This window comes from Leguminivora glycinivorella, chromosome 11 (assembly GCF_023078275.1).
Source record: "Leguminivora glycinivorella isolate SPB_JAAS2020 chromosome 11, LegGlyc_1.1, whole genome shotgun sequence".
Classification (NCBI taxonomy): domain Eukaryota; kingdom Metazoa; phylum Arthropoda; class Insecta; order Lepidoptera; family Tortricidae; genus Leguminivora; species Leguminivora glycinivorella.
The window spans coordinates 13610917-13631210 of record NC_062981.1 but is presented as its reverse complement, the minus strand read 5'-3'; the positions used below and the strand labels follow the sequence as shown (position 1 = coordinate 13631210).

Sequence of the window (20294 nt, the reverse complement as noted above, 5' to 3'; positions counted from 1 at the left end):
CTAACCTAACCCACTTTTCTAGTATTACTTCGGTTTTGGGAGGGTCAAAGTTCTAACCTAACCTAACCCACTTTTCTAGTATTACTTCGGTTTTGTGAGGGTCACAGTTCTAACCTAACCTAACCCACTTTTCTAGTATTACTCCGGTTTTGGGAGGGTCACAGTTCTAACCTAACCTAACCTAACCCACTTTTCTAGTATTACTTCGGTTTTGTGAGGGTCACAGTTCTAACCTAACCTAACCCACTTTTCTAGTATTACTTCGGTTTTGGGAGGGTCACAGTTCTAACCTAACCTAACCCACTTTTCTAGTATTACTCCGGTTTTGGGAGGGTCACAGTTCTAACCTAACCTAACCCACTCTTCTAGTATTACTTCGGTTTTGTGAGATTTACAGTTCTAACCAAATCTACTTTGTAGTAGCTTTCCAAAAAGCAGGGACTGAGTAAAACAATATTGTAAAGATTTTCTATGAAACATTAATATGATTTGATTCGCTATTATGTGTTTCATTTGACCCATATCATAAATTACTATTACAGATTCACTTGTCAAATAATACATTACAGCAAACATTTTTAGGCTAATCGTAGGTTTATGGGTCAACATATTTGTTAAATATGAACTTGTCAAAAATATCGTTTATAAAATGTTATTTTGTAAGTTAAATATTTGGTTATGAGAATAATTTGTCAAAAATGTTTTTGTAAAGTGAAGACTTGCCAAAATATAATTTTGCCAGTAGTTGGTTGTCAAGTGTCAATTTGCTAAACAAGTTTTGGTCAAACGATAGGACACCGGCATACAGTGATATAATTTCAGTAGGTACCCAGTTATAAGCTATAACTCGGTCGTCCATGTTAAATTAGCTTACCTTCTATCAACCAGGTAAAATTGCATTCCACTTAAATATTTCCTCTAATTTTTCACATTACTACGACAAACGCCAATTTGGAACCCATTATTGATTCAAGTTATAAAATGCTCATCATTCACACGAGTCGATTCGTCATTGATTTGCATTTCTCTATCGAATCTTTATTTTGGTCTCCATTTTATACGCATTCGATTTTATACGCCACGTGAGCTTGTTTTGGCTGCGACTGGTCCATTGTGAAACCAGAATCCATTGTCCTAATCTGCGGGAAGTTTTCAGCTTTCGACTTCGTTACGTCAATCTCGTCTGGTGAATGACAGAATGACAACCTGGACCGGTTTATGGATCTTGTTCTTACTACTCGTGAGGAATCGATGTTACTTGCCCTATCAGTGTCACATATCAGTAGCATAATATTGTATCCGGTATAACACTCCTCAGCCTATTTGGCGTCATCCATATATTACGTCACAGTGTAAGGGGGGGGGAGGGGTCATACTAAATGTGACAATCCCTGTTAAAGGGATACAAAAAAGCGTGACATAGGGGGGGGAGGGGTCCAAAAACCTGAAATTTGGTGTGACGTAATATGTAGATGATCCCTAATTTATGACAATTCAATTAATAAACATTTGTCTTAGTGCTGGATTAGGTTCAGTATCGTTGACAAAGATAGTTATTTCTGCTACTTAGCCTACTTATTACAAACAATGATGCATTAAAATTTAAAAGAGATAGTAGATAACTAAATAAATTAAAAATAGAAACACGATCTAGGACTTACATTCTAGGTGAATCGTGATAGGTACAGTTGAACTGGTAACCAACTTTTTTATCTATAGCATTGCACCGTCACCGTGGCCTGTTGTGCCGTTATAGCTAACCGCCGCGATTGACCGATCCTAGAGGATGTCAAATCCAGCACACATTGTTAACGTTCTATAAATTTTAATACGTCTACTTTCCTCTGCGGTGATTTTAGCGGCTTTCTGTCATTGTCTTCCATGTTAACGTCAATCATAAACCGCATCGGGTTAGGTTAGTCGACAATAACAGTTCTCATTAAAGGTACGTTATTATTAGGCGGGACGGGAATAGATGTGCCAAATGTGGTTGATCATATTACGATCTCGCTGCCTACATCCGTATCTCCGCTGCGCCGGGGGGATATTGTCTATTCACTTTAACGAACACGTAATTAAACACACGTGGCGAGATCTAAACACACCCTTATTCCAAGTGTTGTAATTTCATGTCTCCGCAAATGGATGTTCTGGAATAAGAGATTTTGAAAGTAAATTGATGTGCAGCCGAGTGTGAAGCAGCGGTACGTCATGCACTATTGCATTATGCACAAATTACTTGATCAAATTTGTTAATAACGCCTCTTTCTCTTTGCAAGATGTGAACTTTAATTACATGGTAACATTTTAAAGTGACTTAAACGTACTGGAAGCATGGCGGTAGATTAGTTTAGCGATGTGGGCGCAAGTCGTTGAATTAACTGAAGTGAACATAAAGCTCTTGACGTTTCGCGACAGCACTTTGCATATGCAACAGGCTAGGTACACATATGTGTACTACGAGTGGGTCGTGACAAAGTTGATGCAATATTTGATAAAAATTATAATATAGAATGATTTATTATGAACTAAACATAGCCAACCATTATAAACAAAGTAATAAAGCTTGTTTAGCTACTTCGATGCAAGAAGCCGTGAAAATTTATTTAGTTTTGCATAGGTTACGGACTTACAAGTGTTGGCTAAATTGTCCTTCACACATATAAGTGCCACTATGTCACGTGTGTACATACACGTTTCGAAACCAGTACCAGCCAAGTATTTGAAAATCCAAACAATCTAATGGTAAGACTAAACAATAACAAACTAACACTTTGTCTTACACCTCTCACAATACCGGTCGTTCACGCTTTTAGGGCATTTCTTTGTGCTTTTCGTTGCATTGTTCGGTTTATTTGTGATTCTGTCTGGGTTTTCTGCTGTATTTAGTAATTGTAGTCTGGAAGCTTATGCAACGCTGCACCGTGCATTGTATTTAAGAGGCTTAAGTAAATTGTTAAGTAACCCAACTGCATGCTCCTTCAATTTCACTCCATGTTTATTGGCGTTCAGCAGTTTCAGCATATAATTGTTCTTCCTTAGTTAATAAAATGTATATTTTATTTATTTAAATTCCTGAGAATCCTGAGTTACATTGGTAACTATTTCAGAAACAAAATGATAATTAACTATTAGTAATGTCCACGATTCCAATTGCGACGTTAAATACTTAGTCCAAAATTTAGTAAGAGGTAAGGGCACGATTAATACCGTAAAAAACATGACACAAACCTGGACCGTAAAATCATATTTAACGCCTGTTTCTCATTATTTAAAGCATGTGTGAAAACTATAACTACCTGTATAAAACTGCTCATAAGATATCTTTTATATTAATGACTTAGAAGACAGTTAGACAGAGACACCAACAGAATAACAGCCGTCATAAGTCACATCCGAGGAAGCAATTTTCGTCAGGACTAAATTAGAGCTGAACTATAGAGGATGCGTATTATTTCCGTTTGAAGCCCGGCGGCTAAAGTGGATATAAATTAGGCGCTGTCTCTAATGAGTTTCTTACGTCCCGTTGTGTGATTTGTTACTATAATAGAAATCGTTTATAATAGACAGCTTAATAGGAAGATGTCTAGGAATTACTTGGAGCAATTGACTCGTAATATATAGAATAGTACAAAACTAGAATTTATATTACTTAAAACAATTATGTCCGTGTGTTATTAAACCATTGAATAATATTATGCTTGCCACGTGTATCTATTTTTCTTTATATTGTGCTACAGATTGCACCATTTTTTTTCGGACGATCGGAATGCCACTTAAGATTTTTTGCTATACGCCGTCCCTTTTCTCCCTGCTTAAGCTTTTATATTCTTCTCGCAAGCAACACATCGCACGGATCGCACCCTTGTGGTTGTGATTTACGTACGGTCCAAATCTAAACCAAACCCACATCACAGTCTTGATCGAGCCTGCTGCAAGTTCCCCGAAAGTGCCGTTCGTTAAATTCCAATTTTAAAAGTTTCGCCGGATGTCGCCTTCGGTGTTGTCAACGCAGCGCCATTGAAACGGTCCTTATGGAATGCTCCCATTTCACCGCTTGATTGGATTTGGACGGAAGCTGAACTTTGTTAGGAAGGGGTTCGTTCTGTGACCATTTTTGTGTCATACCTTATATACCGGTCAGCTCTCTATTATGCTCGCGTGCTGCGCCCGCGTCGCTGCGTGTTTAGTTGCGTTCGCTGCTCGCCCAAGAATAGCCGCTGCGATGGATCCCTTTCCTACTGGACTACTGTCGGATTAATTCGTTGGTCGTAAACGCCAAACGGCCGGCGGGTTATGAAACCTTCGCCACACCGACCTTTTGATTAGTGACGTGCGCGTGTATCGGCTTGTTTACGATTGTAATATATGCCTCAGTATTCAACTTAACAGTTTGACGTAAACTTGTGCGGATTGCCGTTTTGCCCGGTTTTCACATCGTTATCAGTCCGTGCTTACAAATGAAGATAACATGGTGTCTTGATAACATTAAAGCCGCAAATTGAGGCGCCGATGTTTGTTAAAAATTTGCAAGCGTAGAGATAGAACGTGTTTGTGGATCCCTTGATTTATGGTGCGCGGACAAGTAGTGGCATTTTGTTTGCTTGAGTTATTTTAATGTACATTGAGTGTGGTTCCCGTTTGATCAGCGGGCATATGACTGATGCCTGTTGCGTCTGCGCCGGTGCAAGTGTAGCGGCGGGCCTATTTTAGTACCACGGAAATAAGAGCGGCAAAAGGAGCAAAAAGCACCGCCTGACTGAAAAACTTGAGGTCGTGGTGTAGTGTATTTCAGTCTGTTGTGATCCGATGTCTATAACAGTTGCTTGTGTGTAATTAGTGCAGTGTTATAACAAATGGGGAAAATGAAGAAAAGAACGATATCGACACTCAAAGCGATTTTTGGCTCGAAGAAAGGTAAATACATAGTTTCTGTTCCTTAATTTAAAGAAAATGCATGAAGTGTTTCTTCGTCAGGAAGTGTGAATTGTTCTGTAAACATTGCGTCTTGCGGAATTGTCACGTTTCCACCATAAAACTTGTTGATTAAAGGGCAATATTTGTTTCCTGGTGGATTATGTGGATTGGTTTAGTTACACAATTTTTAATTATTATTTAATCAAATATATGTATAATCTCAATTACGTCTTCACTCTTCATTATTAAGGAAGTGCTAATTTACTCATTTGATTTAGAAAACGCAACTATAACATACGCTGAATCGGCTAGTTCAATTTTTAAACTTTTTTGGTTAGCTATTTTCTTATACGTTTTCAAGAACGAATACATCTTTGGTATTTGATGAAATTGCAAATGATATGTTCTGCGTCGATAATTGCTAGATCGTTGAACATTTCTAGTGTAAATTATAGAATTTTAATTCGCTGTGTTAATGCGTTGCTTCACGCGATCAGCCGGTCGAGACAGCTGCTACACTTTTAGGATTCCTCTCAAGAATTCAAAAGAAATCTCGACCCTAATGCAAAGAGATCCAAAACCCAAACTCTGCTCATTGAAAATCGACGAAAGTTGCTTTTTATAGTGACGAATGCGGATCTGTTGTAGAACAGCTGCTAGTAAATTTTAACAATAACATGCCGGCCGGTCTAAGGGCGCTTTAAAAAGGTGCATTAAATCACTTGAACGGGGAGATGCGCAAGCGCGTCGAGAAGTATTTACTTCGGAAACTTGAAAAGAAAAAATCATCTTGATCTATCAATCTTGAGGTAATCGGTTCCTAGATACATATATCTACTTATGCACGTATTATTTATTTTATTTGAAACTTTATTGTACAAAAAACCGCCTTCAAAAATAAGCGCGTTACAAAACACGGAGAAACTAAAAAGCCAAAAATAATAAACCTTTCAATTCAGATTTCTTATCGTATTGCAATAAGCTAAACATCCAAATTATAAACAAATCAATTATTTTTGTAGTCGGTACCAGACCTGTTCGTCGCCTTGCTATCGCCTGTTTGCCCCACCCAGTGACCCAACCATACACAGGCTGGTACCGACTCCAAAAATAATTGATTTGTTTATAATTTGGATGTTTAGCTTATTGCAATACGATAAGAAATCTGAATTGAAAGGTTTATTATTTTTGGCTTTTTAGTTTCTCCGTGTTTTGTAACGCGCTTATTTTTGAAGGCGGTTTTATTTTTTGTTAAAAAGTTTATTTATTTGTTGATTTTTAGTGGTTCCTAGTGATATTATATGTATCAGTCCGAATACATGTACAGTAGTGAAAGAATTATCCTTTAACTCCTAACCATTGAGGAGTTGACCTTCCATCATCAGCTCAGCCACATAAAATTATTACCATCAGACGTAAATACTGGTGTACCTTTGAAAAATAGACTAAAAACATTACATGTGCCTATAACATTTGAAGAGTTCCCTCGATTTCTCCAGGATCCCATCATCAGACCCTGACTTGGTGCCAATGGGACCATCTCGGGGTTATACCGGTTCGATCAAAAAAAAATTTTGAAAATCGGTCCACGATTCTCGGAGATATCAAGTAACATACATACAAAAAAAATTGAAAAAAATAATAATAAATAAAAAAAAAAAACATTCAGTCGAATTGAGAACCTCCTCCTTTTTTGAAGTCGGTTAAAAAAGGTACTTATTGCCTTATTGCGTTTTCTACCAGTCAACCAAAGCGCCAAACAGAAAAATGTCAAGGTCGCAAGGTGTCAATATACGTTATTTTATTATCTTGCTATGGAATAAGCACGTTATTGACGATATTCTAATGTTATAATTCCGATTGAATCAAATTTAAATGAGTTTTATATTTATGATCGTTGAACACGGAAGTTATACTAATATTTTTTAAAGAAGATCCTGTTTAAAATGTAAAATTAATTATTTACTATCAATCATTTACGTCAATGTCGTACCGGTCAGTCCTAAAACCAACAACAACTTGGCATCTTTTGGCGACAATTGATTCAATTTGGTCGTGGTCGTGTCGCTCTGTCCGACTTTTAGTGGAATTAGAGTAAAACTCAATTAACCCAAGTGCCATTGACTCTAAATTATTTAATCGTTGCTCCTTTTTTTTGTTACTCCAACTTTTTAAAATACCCGCTTTAATTTATTCGGTATTCGGTATCAGATAATTGACTCATTTCTTACATGACTTATGTTTAGTTGAGTACACATTACATTATTCTTTGCACTGTAGTATTTGCGAAGGTAACAGTTGAGTTTTACGAACTGATAAGCACGTGGTGTACCGCATGTATATACATTTACATTGCCATATGTATATGACTCGCTAAGTACTAACTCTGCTTACGACAATTGTTTTGTTCAGTGCTAAAGATACTGTAAAGAAGGCTACATGTTCCAGTGAGTTTGTGTTTGTGAAAATGCCGTGTGGACTGAAATTTCGCTGGAGAAAAGGTAATTGGAAATGAAATACAATCTATTCTGATATGCTCAACCATTCAGTAAATTATCTCTAAAGTTAATGGCATTTGTAGGTCAACAGTTACAAGTTGAAGCATCAGTAAACATTTTATAAATGATCATTAAACTGAATGGTTATTGATTGTGTGATTGCAAATTTGACACAGCTATAGTTATAGTCAGATAGGTACTCCAACAGTTATATGTACCTACTTTACCTACTTACTATTTTTTCCAGGCACACAAAACCAGTAGTGAAATCATCAGTCTGTCGGTACTTAGCCGGTTTATGAAATATGAACACAATTATCTCAATTTACAACATAAGTAATCAACATATCATACTTTTTCCTACGATAAACCAGTTAAGGTCACAATAAATTGTCTCCTTATCTATTAAGTTTGACCCCGTTAGCTCTCGCCGTAATCACAATGTCAACATAAGTCAAAATCTTCACATGGTTAAAGCGATCATCAATTCACCTTTCATTACTTTAATGATGTTAAAATTCGTGAGATTCATTCGAGCGAGTATGGCTTAATTAACTTTTGTTTCTGATCACAGATGTCATATATACCATAGATCAAGCAAACGTATCTACTTAGCGTGTCAAATGAACTCAGTGAAATCCACTGAGTTGTCCGTCTTTAATCGCAGCTGCAGCTTTCGGGCGTCAATTTTTGTAAGTTGAAGTCAATCAAAACATAAAAAATGCCTCGTTACGTGATATTCAATTGCAACAACACAAAAATTATGAACAATCAAGAGCCTGAGACATATTTATTTAAAATTACAGGCAAGAAACAACTTCAGTACAAAATTTGACACGCTCGGCCCCTATACAAATAGATGAACTTGTTTCTTCTATCTAAATATAGTTCTGTGTTTCTGATAATCCTCGCAATGTTGCAACATCGATCATTTTGAGTCTGACACCTGCCAGTCGGGACGTCTCATTTTGCACAATTTCGACATCGCGTCTTTGTCTCTCATTTCCGTGTGTGGTCGTGGGAACATTCGGAGTCGTGCTTGCACTGTCTGTACACGCAGTAATAAGATTATATCGAGCTCATGTCTATTTCTTTGTATTGTGGTAGCTGACTAGCTGCAATTAGCCAATTGCCAAGACTTGTTGAACTTTCAACCCTATACAGCTCTTCGGAACGCCGTGCTAGCTTGGAGAGTTATTGTTTGGATCAGATTTAAAGATAACTATTATCCCTAAATCTTTCTTTACGTGAGTTTTGATAGCACACGAGGCTCACCATCCATCAGAATTGTCTTGTCATGACAGCCAGAACACATTCAACCTCAAATAAAAATAAATCCATAAAAATATTTATTAAGTTTAACTTAATCTTTAACCCCACTGTTTAGGATCATCGTGCCGGCGGTGCAGTTAACCTGTTTATGATCACCTTGCCGTGACTCCTCTGTCATTATCCTTTTTTGTCTCCGAGTCGCATGCGGGTTAAATGTCACTTTATGACGTCAGTCTATTGTTTTACACTTCCGCGAATGTATCAAAATACGGTCTGTTAACAGTCTAAACCTAAAATGTATTACTTTCAAACTCTAAATTGTCGTTAACCTGATTATATTGAACTCAGAAAGGAGTTCATCAGCGTTAACATTACTCACAATTGAAATGAGTGTCGTATTGTTAAAAATTGCGCTGCCCACATGTAATGACACTTGCGCAAAAAATTAACATTCAATGAATAATGATTACTGAAAATGATTTCTCCAAACGGAATGTACACATATCTTGAAGTATTATGTGTACCTACCTATCGGTAAAAGTTTTTAAGGATAACTGACATAACTGTACTAACTGTGTTCTTATCTACGTGCCCTCTTTCCCTTCTGTTACGGGCACGAAAACATGTTTTAAGTTAATTTACTTTTAACTGGGGGTAGTTAATTTACTAGATTGAATATTTATAGTAAGTAGGATCAATCTAATAATAATAATAGCGAATGAATTTAAAAGTATAAATCCTTTATGTGAGCAAGTGTGACCTGTGTGAAAAAATATTGTTCAGTTTAATCGATAGAAAATTGACTATCTGTCTATTAATTGATATTTTTGTTCACGGTACCGTGGAACAGTAGAGGGTATTATATTACCTAGGTATAGAGATTTCGAACTCTCCGCGATACCCGAGCCGATAATATTGGTTTTCACAGACGTCAGAATACGGAAACCGGCCAATGGCGGCGAGCGTGAAGATGTATGAGATTACTATTGATTTAGTGGCGCAACGGTTTGAAATATGACTCAAAATACGTTTAAAAACGTGTCCGTATTCCAGGCCTACAGTGTTTACAGCATTCGGACGGGAGTCGCCTTGAGGCCTTTGACTCTGTCAAAAACTCGGCCATGTATAATTTTACGCTACTAACGACTAGCCTTACTTTTAATATGTCTCCCGCAAAACTCGGCACATTTTTTGGAAATGACAAACAGGCAGAGCTGGGAACCGTCTTTATGCACACTAGTCTGGCAAGAAATTGTAGAAATAAAAAAGTGGCAACACTGTAATGTGGACGGCGGTACAGTTTTGCTAGTCTTGCCATTTTGCAATCACTAATAATTAATAAATTTGTCGGACTGTAAGGAACTATCTAATCTAAAAACATATTGTTTATGTTTATAATTTACTGCATAAAGTAAATTGTGTTCCTGCCGGTGAGTACGGCTGCCAGAGCTCAACGAGTGTGCGGTGTGCTAGTGACGGAAGGATCTACTACAGAACTAATTTGTTCCGTCTATTGTCCTTTGAGTCGTCAGCAAGCCGAGCCCTCCTTGGAACTTGTACAATCCTTATTGCTGTGTAGATACTTAACACAGCAAAAGGGAGTGTACAAGTTTCTAATGGGTTGGCAACGCACGTGACACTCCTTGAGTGGCAGGCGTCTATAGGTTACGGTGACCGCTTTCCATCAGGCGAACCGTATGCTTGTTTGCCACCGACGTAGTATAAAAGGGGTCAAAGCTGGCAATAACCCTAATTAAAAATGGTAACAAGAGAGTGTTGACAAGGATGGAACGATTTATTTTAAAAGTCGTGGGTAATGGGTATCGTGTAGTGTCAGAAGTCAAGTCAACCGATTGCATATTTTAATTGCTGTTAACAAACTCTTTTTTTATAAACGCACGGTATCATCACACGGTGACTTACAGCCACTATGATTCGGCTACATGATATTAAAGGTGTACTTATATTAATGCCTTTAGAAACTAGGAAACTACACATTACATAATTTCTAACTTAAAATAATTGTCAGTCTAGCGTAAAGTGCAACAGAAAAGTTGGAATGTTGCTCGATAAGTTGACCTTTATTTACGTAAGAGGCGTGAACGAGCGGGGCAAACTCTCGCATATCTCGGCACAACTTGTTTGCATATGTTAGACTCTAGTTCTCACGGCCGAAAACCACAATAACCACCGGGAACAGTATCCTAACTTCACATTACCATCGGTAGAATCTCTATTTTATGGTGACACCTATGTAATAATACCCAATTTAAAAGACCTGCTTCAGCGTTTACTATTCCGTACCGTATCACCATTTGACACAAATACAAATACATACATCCTCAAAACTTTATTCAGACCTAAGGCCTGATTCGTAACGGATTTGTCAAATTCAGAGTGCTTTTTCTTGTATAATTTCTAGCTTACTTTATATATACATTACACCATTCAAATTGCCAGATTCACAAAATTATTATGTTAGAATCATGTTTAAAAGCAATTCTCAACTAACTAGATAGATAAAATTAAAGTGATCGCTGAAAATAATTCGGCGACAAATTGCTGTCAAAAACTTGATTCCTGTTGACGAAACTTGCATTTAAATCATTTTCAACACTACCAGGCAACCAACATTATACCTTATCTGAAAGGCAATTTCTTTACGATTCCTATGAAACAATGATAATGTAGATGAGTCTCCAAATATCCACTTTACTAGGAATTCAGTCGATGCAGTGTCCGTTACTAAGCATTTAAAGCAAAGTAACCACTTTTCGATAAAAAATCTACAACAAAAACTGCTGAACGAAGCTGTTCGCAGATTTTATTTAATAATATGATCTTTCAACTTTATTCTGACAATAGCTGGATATCATCCACCACAGCTATGAAGCCAGCAGCCTGCTAAAGCCAACGCTCTTCAAATCGGGTAAAAAACTTAATTTAACGAAGTCTCATAGTATTCACCTATTAACCGGAATAGGATGGAGTGTCTAAGAAATTCATTCATTTAAATGACACCAACCATAAGCCACCAAAATATTTAAAAAAAGATAGTCCTTGATAGGACTAAAACTAAGAATGTGTCGAAAAACACTGTCGGATGTACGATGGAGGGCGTACAACAAAACTTACAACATGAGCGAGGAGAAATGGAGAATGATGAATTTACTAATAAATAATAAATTTTAAATACATTTTAAACACATTATAGAAAAACATACTTTGATTCGGCCGGCTCTGGTACCGTTAAAACAGTTTTGAATTTGACAAATCCGTTACGAGTCAGGCATATGGATGTGCTTTCGTGAACCTGGCTCTTGTTGCTTACCACCTAATACGCTTAAAGTTGACATACTGTTCACAATAAACATACTATTGTTTCGATTCACTTGAAGACGTTAACATATTTAGTATTTCCAAGTTTTAACCCATGATCCCACGAAACTGTCCGTGTAGTGGAGTAAAAGTAAGGTACCCTGGACATAATTCAATAACTCGTCCTTTTTGATATTTTATTGGGTATTATTATTAAGCATCAAATAGTAATTATGTACATAGATAAAAAAAAAGACGATCGTATTCATATCTTATAAAAATCATGAGATAAAGTACATTATCCCACTTTTCGCTAACAGCAAAATAGTTAAGAGCGTTATAACATTTCGGCGTCGAGCGAAATTAGGTATTTTACCCGCCGCGCGAGCCCAATATGCCGACCCTTTCTAGCACGTCTCGCACTACGATAATGGACAAAACAATCTTGATCCTTTCTATGGAATTTTGATAACAACCACAATCTACTATCTCGATATAAACTTTTGATTTCTAATAAACATTATTTTGTACGAAAATACTAGAATGTAGCGCAAAATAATATCAATTATGTTAAAATTTATTTAAAAAATTAATTATAAAAGTAGATCCCATCCCAAATATTTGCTTTTGTTATATGAAAATTACTGTAATGCTGTATTATGATTACCTCTGTAATCCATTCCTTTGGAATCGGTATAATATAGATTCCTGTAATATGGATTCCTCGGTAATCAAGTACTTAAGTATTTTGAATCCCACTTTACTTCGATTCCAGGCTTATTACTTTACTTCTTTATGTCACTCAAATTGTTTTTGGTTTACATGTCATTCTAGCATTTTCACTTTCACATTTCAAGTGCATATACCACGAGTATAGGTTTTCGGGTGTGCTGATTTAAAAATTAATGACCGATTTGGAATCTGTCATTGCTGACTGTCACTTTGACACAAAAGTCGTCATGGGTGTCGTAAAATAGGTTTTAGGGGGTGCTGATTCCAAAATTAATGACCAATGTGAAATCTGACATTGCTGACTGTCACTTTGACACAAAAGTCGTCATGGATGTCGTCAAATAGGTTTGCAGGGGCGCTGATTCCAAAATTAATGAACAATGTGGAATCTGACATTGCTGACTGTCACTTTGACACAAAAGTCGTCATGGGTGTCGTAAAATTGGTTTTAGGGGGTGCTGATTCCAAAATTAATGACCAATATGGAATCTAACATTGCCGACTGCCACTTTGACACAAAAGTCATCATGGGTGTCGTAAAATAGGTTTTAGGGAGTGCTGATTCCAAAAATAATGACCAATGTGGAATCTAACATTTCTGACTGTCACTTTGACACAAAAGTCGTCATGGGTGTCGTCAAATAGGTTTCCGGAGGTGCTGATTTGAAAATTAATGACCGATTTGGAATCTTGACATTGCTGACTGTCACTTTGACACAAAAGTCGTCATAGGTGTCGTCAAAAAGGTTTCCGGGGTGCTGATTCCAAAATTAATAACTATTTTGGAATCTCACAGTGCTAATTGTCATTTTGACACAAAAGGAATCATGGGTGTAGTCAAATAGTTTTAGGGGGTACTGATTCCAAAATTAATGAAATGATTTAAAAAGTCATGACCGATTTGGAACCTGACATTGCACAGTACCCCTGGAAACCTATTTGACAACACCCATAACGACTTTTATGTCAAAGTGACAGTCAGCAATATCAGATTCCAAATTGATCATTAATATTGAGATCAGTACCCATGAAAACCTATTTTACGACACCCATGACAACTTTTGTGTCAAAGTGACAGTCAGCAATGTCAGATTCCACATTGGTCATTAATTTTGGAATCAGCACCCCCTAAAACCTATTTTACGACACCCATGACGACTTTTGTGTCAAAGTGACAGTCAGCAATGTCAGATTCCAAATTGGTCATTAATTTTGGAATCAGCACCCCTAAAACCTATTTTACGACACCCATGACGACTTTTGTGTCAGAGTGACAGTCAGCAACGTCAGATTGAACATTGGTCATTAATTTTGATATCAGCACCCCCTAAAACCTATTTTACGACACCCATGACGACTTTTGTGTCAAAGTGACAGTCAGCAATGTCAGATTCCACATTGGTCATTAATTTTGGAATCAGCACCCCCTAAAACCTATTTTACGACACCCATGACGACTTTTGTGTCAAAGTGACAGTCAGCAATGTCAGATTCCACATTGGTCATTAATTTTGGAATCAGCACCCCCTAAAACCTATTTTACGACACCCATGACGACTTTTGTGTCAAAGTGACAGTCAGCAATGTTAGATTCCAAATTGGTCATTAATTTTGGAATCAGCACACCCTAAAACCTATTCTACGACACCCATGACGACTTTTGTGTCAGAGTGACAGTCAGCAACGTCAGATTGAACATTGGTCATTAATTTTGGAATCAGCACCCCCTAAAACCTATTTTACGACACCCATGACGACTTTTGTGTCAAAGTGACAGTCAGCAATGTCAGATTCCACATTGGTCATTAATTTTGGAATCAGCACCCCTAAAACCTATTTTACGACACCCATGATGACTTTTGTGTCAAAGTGACAGTCAGCAATCTGAGGTACTACATATTTGTAATCTGAAAGTAATCAAGTCAATAATTTCAGTTATTTTGAATCGACTATGATTCCGAATTATTGGTAATAGTAATTATTGTATAGATGATTAGTGATTCCTTTACATGTAATGGTAATTTACCGTTTCACTTGATTACATTACAAGTAATCTGACACCCAGTAGTGGATTACAAAGTAAAATCAAGTAATCGTGTAATCCGGAATCGATTACGATTTCCCCATCTCTGGGTTTAGTTATATAGTTCATTGGTACTGGTGACCACCATCTGGCTCCATCATCAGACCCTGAGTACCACCTCTTGTCAAAGGTCTTGTTGAGACGAACCCAACGAGCCTAAACACGAAGTCGTTTACTTACATGGTTCACTGGTACTGGTGACCACCTTCTGGCTCCATCATCAGATCCCGAGTACCATCTTGATATGTCTTATCATCTTGACCGTATTGTAATTTTTACATATTTATCATCATAACGTTGTAATACTTTAACATTCAAACATAACAAAATATTACAAAAGCAAATATTTACGGATCTAGGATCAAATTCGTTGGTCGCTGTTTACACACACACAATGCGAGGATAGCCCGTGTATAAACAAGGCGTCCGACCCACACAACGATAAATATTTTCGACGTTTGCGATCAGAACTCGGAGAGCGAAGTGACATACGTCTCACCTATACGAGCTCCGGCGCGGCACTGAAATCGCAGGCGTCCGTCGCCGGTCAAATAGCGACAGGAAGGCTAATTTTCAAAAAATTGGCAAAAAATCATTATATAATATTATAACGACAAATGGATAACAGCAATTTAAGCAGATTGTACAGATTATTTATATACTAAAATAACTTCGATAACATGTAGATTTTCGGAGAAATGATCACTTGTTTCAATGTATTTTCAAGACAAAATTGAGTTCGTTTTACTTTCAATTTCTCAATTTCAGAGGATTAAATGATAAATATTGTTTAATGGGCCTTAAGTACAAGATATTTGGAACTTAAATTTACCTCATTTATGAGAGTGAGCTTATCAAATTGTTGATAATAAGAGCTCCGAATTCTGTGCTTCACGCGGTTTTTCCTAAACGGAGCATCAGGAAAACAATCATTACTAATTGAAAAAGCTTTTTTTTCCATATGTTTTTTAATTAACCGACAGTTAATAAGATGTTCTAACTGAAACAAGTACTTTCACTGTCTTTTAGTATGAGTAAAGTGTACAATTTTGTCGATAAATATTGTGCATTTTACAATATATCGCCTTTTTTTGTCATAGCGCTCTTAACCGAAAACTTTGTTAGATTAACTTTGTGGTGCACTCAGATGCGATCAGTTATTAGCGATATTACACAGAAAATAAATCTGATTGTGTACTTTTTTTTACCGTTTTCATTTAATGTGAATATCTAGGTAGGTAAAAATGGTGACCATGATATATATATCAATTTGCATTGTATTAAGTATATATAGACATTTAACACCGATCTTAAACATATATTTTTAACGCTTAAATAAACATGAATTTCTCAGTAGGTATAAATTGTAACTGAGATTTTTTTGCTTAAGACCAGGTTTTTGTGTACTATAATCATGATTTTATCAAAATTAATACTGTGAAGGTCGCGCTTAAGAAACTGTAAATGTCAGTAATTTAAAAGGGTGCAAAGTTGTCGTAGAGCGGCTGTCGCGGGGCGGGGGAGCGCGCGGGGCGCGGGCCTGGGAGAGCGCGCCGCGCACCGGCCGCGTCACCGCGGCGGATCGGTTAATAGGTTAGGGACGTAAGGTACCGGCCACACCAGAGCGTCGCGTGTCTCGGGGCGCGGACGGACGTCCGCGCCACGCCACCTGAGTGTAATTCAAAAATCGTCTCCTCAGTACATTTTGTATAGGAAGGACGTAAGACGCGCCCCAGGCGGCGTGGCGGCGGCGTGGCGCGCGCCGCGCCGCTGGGACTTGGTGCCAATAGGACCATCTCGGGGTTATACCCGTTCGATTAAAAAAATAATTTGAAAATCGGTCCACGATTCTCGGAGATATCGAGTAACAAAAAAACCGACCAAGAGCGTGTCGGTCCACGCTCAGTGTAGGGTTCCGTAGTTTATCGTATTTTTCTCAAAACAATTTTCCTAGAAAGTCTTTATAAAGTTCTACTTTTTTGATCTTTTTTCATATTTTTTTAAACATAAGGTTCAAAATATAGAGGGGGGGGGGACGCACTTTTTTTTCCTTTAGGAGCGATTATTTCCGAAAATATTAATATGATCAAAAACCGGCCAAGAGCGTGTCGGGCCACGCTCAGTGTAGGGTTCCGTAGTTTTCAGTATTTTTCTCAAAAACTACTGAACCTATCAAGTTCAAAACAATTTTCCTAGAAAGTCTTTATAAAGTTCTACTTTTGTGATTTTTTTCATATTTTTTAAACATATGGTTCAAAAGTTAGAGGGGTGGGGACGCACTTTTTTTTTTTTCTTTAGGAGCGATTATTTCCGAAAATATTAATATTATCAAAAAACGATCTTAGTAAACCCTTATTCATTTTTAAATACCTATCCAACAATATATCATACGTTGGGGTTGGAATGAAAAAAAAAATCAGCCCCCACTTTACATGTAGGGGGTACCCTAATAAAACATTTTTTTCCATTTTTTATTTTTGCACTTTGTTGGCGTGATTGATACATTGGTACCAAATTTCAGCTTTCTAGTGCTTACGGTTACTGAGATTATCCGCGGACGGACGGACAGACAGACAGACAGGGGAAACTATAAGGATTCCTAGTTGACTACGGAACCCTAAAAAACATTCAGTCGAATTGAGAACCTCCTACTTTTTTTGAAGTCGGTTAAAAAAACAACCTTTATTGCCGGCCGGCATACGGCTAACCGATTGAAACAGAAACATAAATGAAAAGAGAGGGCGAACGGCGACACCTGTGTGTCGGCGATTTCAAAGGTAAGCGCACGTGCACCCGATCTCGCTACCTACGCCCAGGTGCGGGCGCGGCTTTCGACCTTCGCGCCGTGCAATAGAATTTAATGTCGGCTGCTCGTGTGCGGTCTGTTTGTTTTATAGAGTGGCGGCATTTTCAACATCAAAGGGCAAAATTCTGCAAAATTTTGTGCAAAATTCTGTTATATCAATAACTTCTCACGTCACTAGATTATCGACTTTGAATGTCGAGTATATTTATAGTATCATCACTTTATTTCAGTGTACGAATTTCGTATGTGTTAAAAATCATTGTTCTAGCTTCATAAACCAGGGAGGAAATAATGGAGAGCGTTTATATGTCTTGTTTTGCCTTAATTCAATATCATCACATATTTTTGTTGCTGATAAAATAATACATCCTATATATCAAGGCCTTGTAGCTCGGCGAAAGAATCGTGATCGCGGAGTGCGCCGGCACTGATTATAATTATTTTGTCCAGTTATTATAATAACCTATACAAAAAGTACCGATAGAATAGGTATTCTAATCTATATCTGCATAGAACTATTTAAAACAAACCACAAAAGTTCATAGTTGATCGTTATTGGTACAGTCAGCAACTCAGCTGTGAATAAAGATAAAGTGCCAAATATATGTATACACATACCTTAATGTACCAAGTACCAACACTTGTGCAGGAAATAAAATACTCTATACATATTTTTGGCACTTTGTCTTGCCAGCTGTGTTGTTGACTGTACACGATCTAAAAAGGAGCCGAACGGTTATTATAATTACGCGGCGACTTGCGTAGTCGGCGGCCGCGCGATACATAGTGCTGTCTCTGTTCAGGCCCCGTAGCCGAATGCCATTTCTCCGACGCGAAACGAAAACGAAACGCAGTCTGGCTCTGTCGCGCCAATACGAAAGAGCGATAGAGATAGATATCTACTAGCGTTTCGTTTCGTGAGCGTTTGTGCCATTCGGCTACGCACCCTGTTCTCACTACCACGAATTTGAAGAACAATATTGCTGTCTCTCTCAATCTTTAGGCGTCATTCATATATTACGTCATACTAAATGTGACAATCCATGTTAAAGGATTAAAAAAGCGTGACATTGGGGGGTCCAAATAGTAGTCCATAAACCACGTCTTTGACCAACGTGAGTGATATCTCTGTCACTCTTTACGTCTTTACTAACAGAAATTTAAATAACAATAGTGCTATCTCTGTCACTCTTTACTAACAGAAATTTAAATAACAAAAATGCTATCTCTGTCACTCTTTACTACCAGGAACTTAAATTATTATAGTGCTATCTCTATTCTCTGTCACTCTTTACTATCAGGAACTTAAATTGTTATAGTGCTATCTCTGTCACTCTTTACTACCAGGACCTTAAATTATTATAGTGCTATCTCTGTCACTCTTTACTGTGTGCGGGAAGTGCACATACCACGAGTTTGACTAACATGAGTGCTATCTCTATCACTCTTTACTACCAGGAACTTTAATTATGATAGTGCTATCTCTGTGACTCTTTACTACCAGGAACATAAATTTTATTATTACAGTGCTATCTCTGTCACTCTTTACTACCAGGAACTTAAATGATTATAGTGCTATCTCTGTCACTCTTTACTGTGTACGGGAAGTGCACATACCACGAGTTTGACTAACATGAGTGCTATCTCTGTCACTCTTTACTACCAGGAACTTAAATGATTATAGTGCTATCTCTGTCACTCTTTACTTCTAGGAACTTAAATATTTTTTTCGGTTTCGGTTTTGGTCTTGGTTTCGGTTTCGATTTCGGTTTTCGTTTCCATTCCCGTTTCGGTTTCCGTTTTCGTTTTCAGTTTTGTTTTTGTTTAAACTAACAGAACTAAAACTAAAACCAAAACCAAACCAGAAACGGGAAACCGAACACGGGAAACCGGATATCGGATACCGTATATCGGATGCTGGTTACCGGTTACTGTCTACCGTTTACCGGATACCGGTTACCGTCTACCGGTTACCGGTCACCGTTTACCGGATACCGGTTAACGGTCATTGGTTACTGGTTACCGGTTACCGGTCACCGAATACCGGAGACCCGTCACCGGTTACCGGTTACCGGATACCGGATACCGGTTACCGGATACCGGTTACCGGATACCGGTTACCGGATACCGGTTACCGGATACCGGTTACCGGATACCGGTTACCGGATACCGGTTACCGGATACCGGTTACCGGATACCGGTTACCGGATACCTGTTACCGGTTACCGGATACCGGTTACCGGATACCGGATACAGGATACAGGATACAGGATACCGGATACCGGTTACCGGTTATCGGTTACCGGTTACCGGTTACCGGGTACTAGATACCAGAAACCAGGTTTTGATTTCTGGTTTCTCATGTTACAACGTGTATAGATTAGTCGATACCAAGTCGGACACTTCCGATTAGGCGATTTCGGCTCGCATTGTTACGCAGCATTCGAGTGTTGAGTTTCTCACACATGAGGCCCCCTAATAAAATTTGTACCACTCATATTATTGATTTGACTCTCGCAACACAAACACCTCATGCCCACACAAATACACACAAAATAAAATCATTCACAAACTTCAAATCATTCAAAAACTCAACAGTCACACGCGCTCCTCGCGGTCCTCTAAGAACTCCCTCGCGAGAGTCGACACTTCAAAATGAAGCGACATC

At 37.9% G+C, this 20294-nt stretch overlaps 1 protein-coding gene across 5 annotated transcripts in view; it reads left to right on the top strand.

Annotated features, from left to right (window-relative positions):
- The window catches only part of LOC125231012 (hybrid signal transduction histidine kinase L-like), a 54005-nt gene that overhangs the window by 16878 nt on the left and 16833 nt on the right, over positions 1 to 20294 (top strand). For 2 of the 5 annotated variants that reach the window (XM_048136348.1, XM_048136344.1), the window contains exon 1: positions 4219 to 4917. The exons of 1 other annotated variant lie outside the window; for it this stretch is intronic. In XM_048136348.1, coding sequence (XP_047992305.1) covers positions 4857 to 4917 — 61 coding nt within the window. In that variant the 5' untranslated portion in view covers positions 4219 to 4856. Of the gene's footprint in view, positions 1 to 4218; positions 4918 to 7318; positions 7419 to 20294 lie in introns of those variants that run through there. 2 more of the 5 variants (XM_048136345.1, XM_048136346.1) reach the window with 2 other exon arrangements.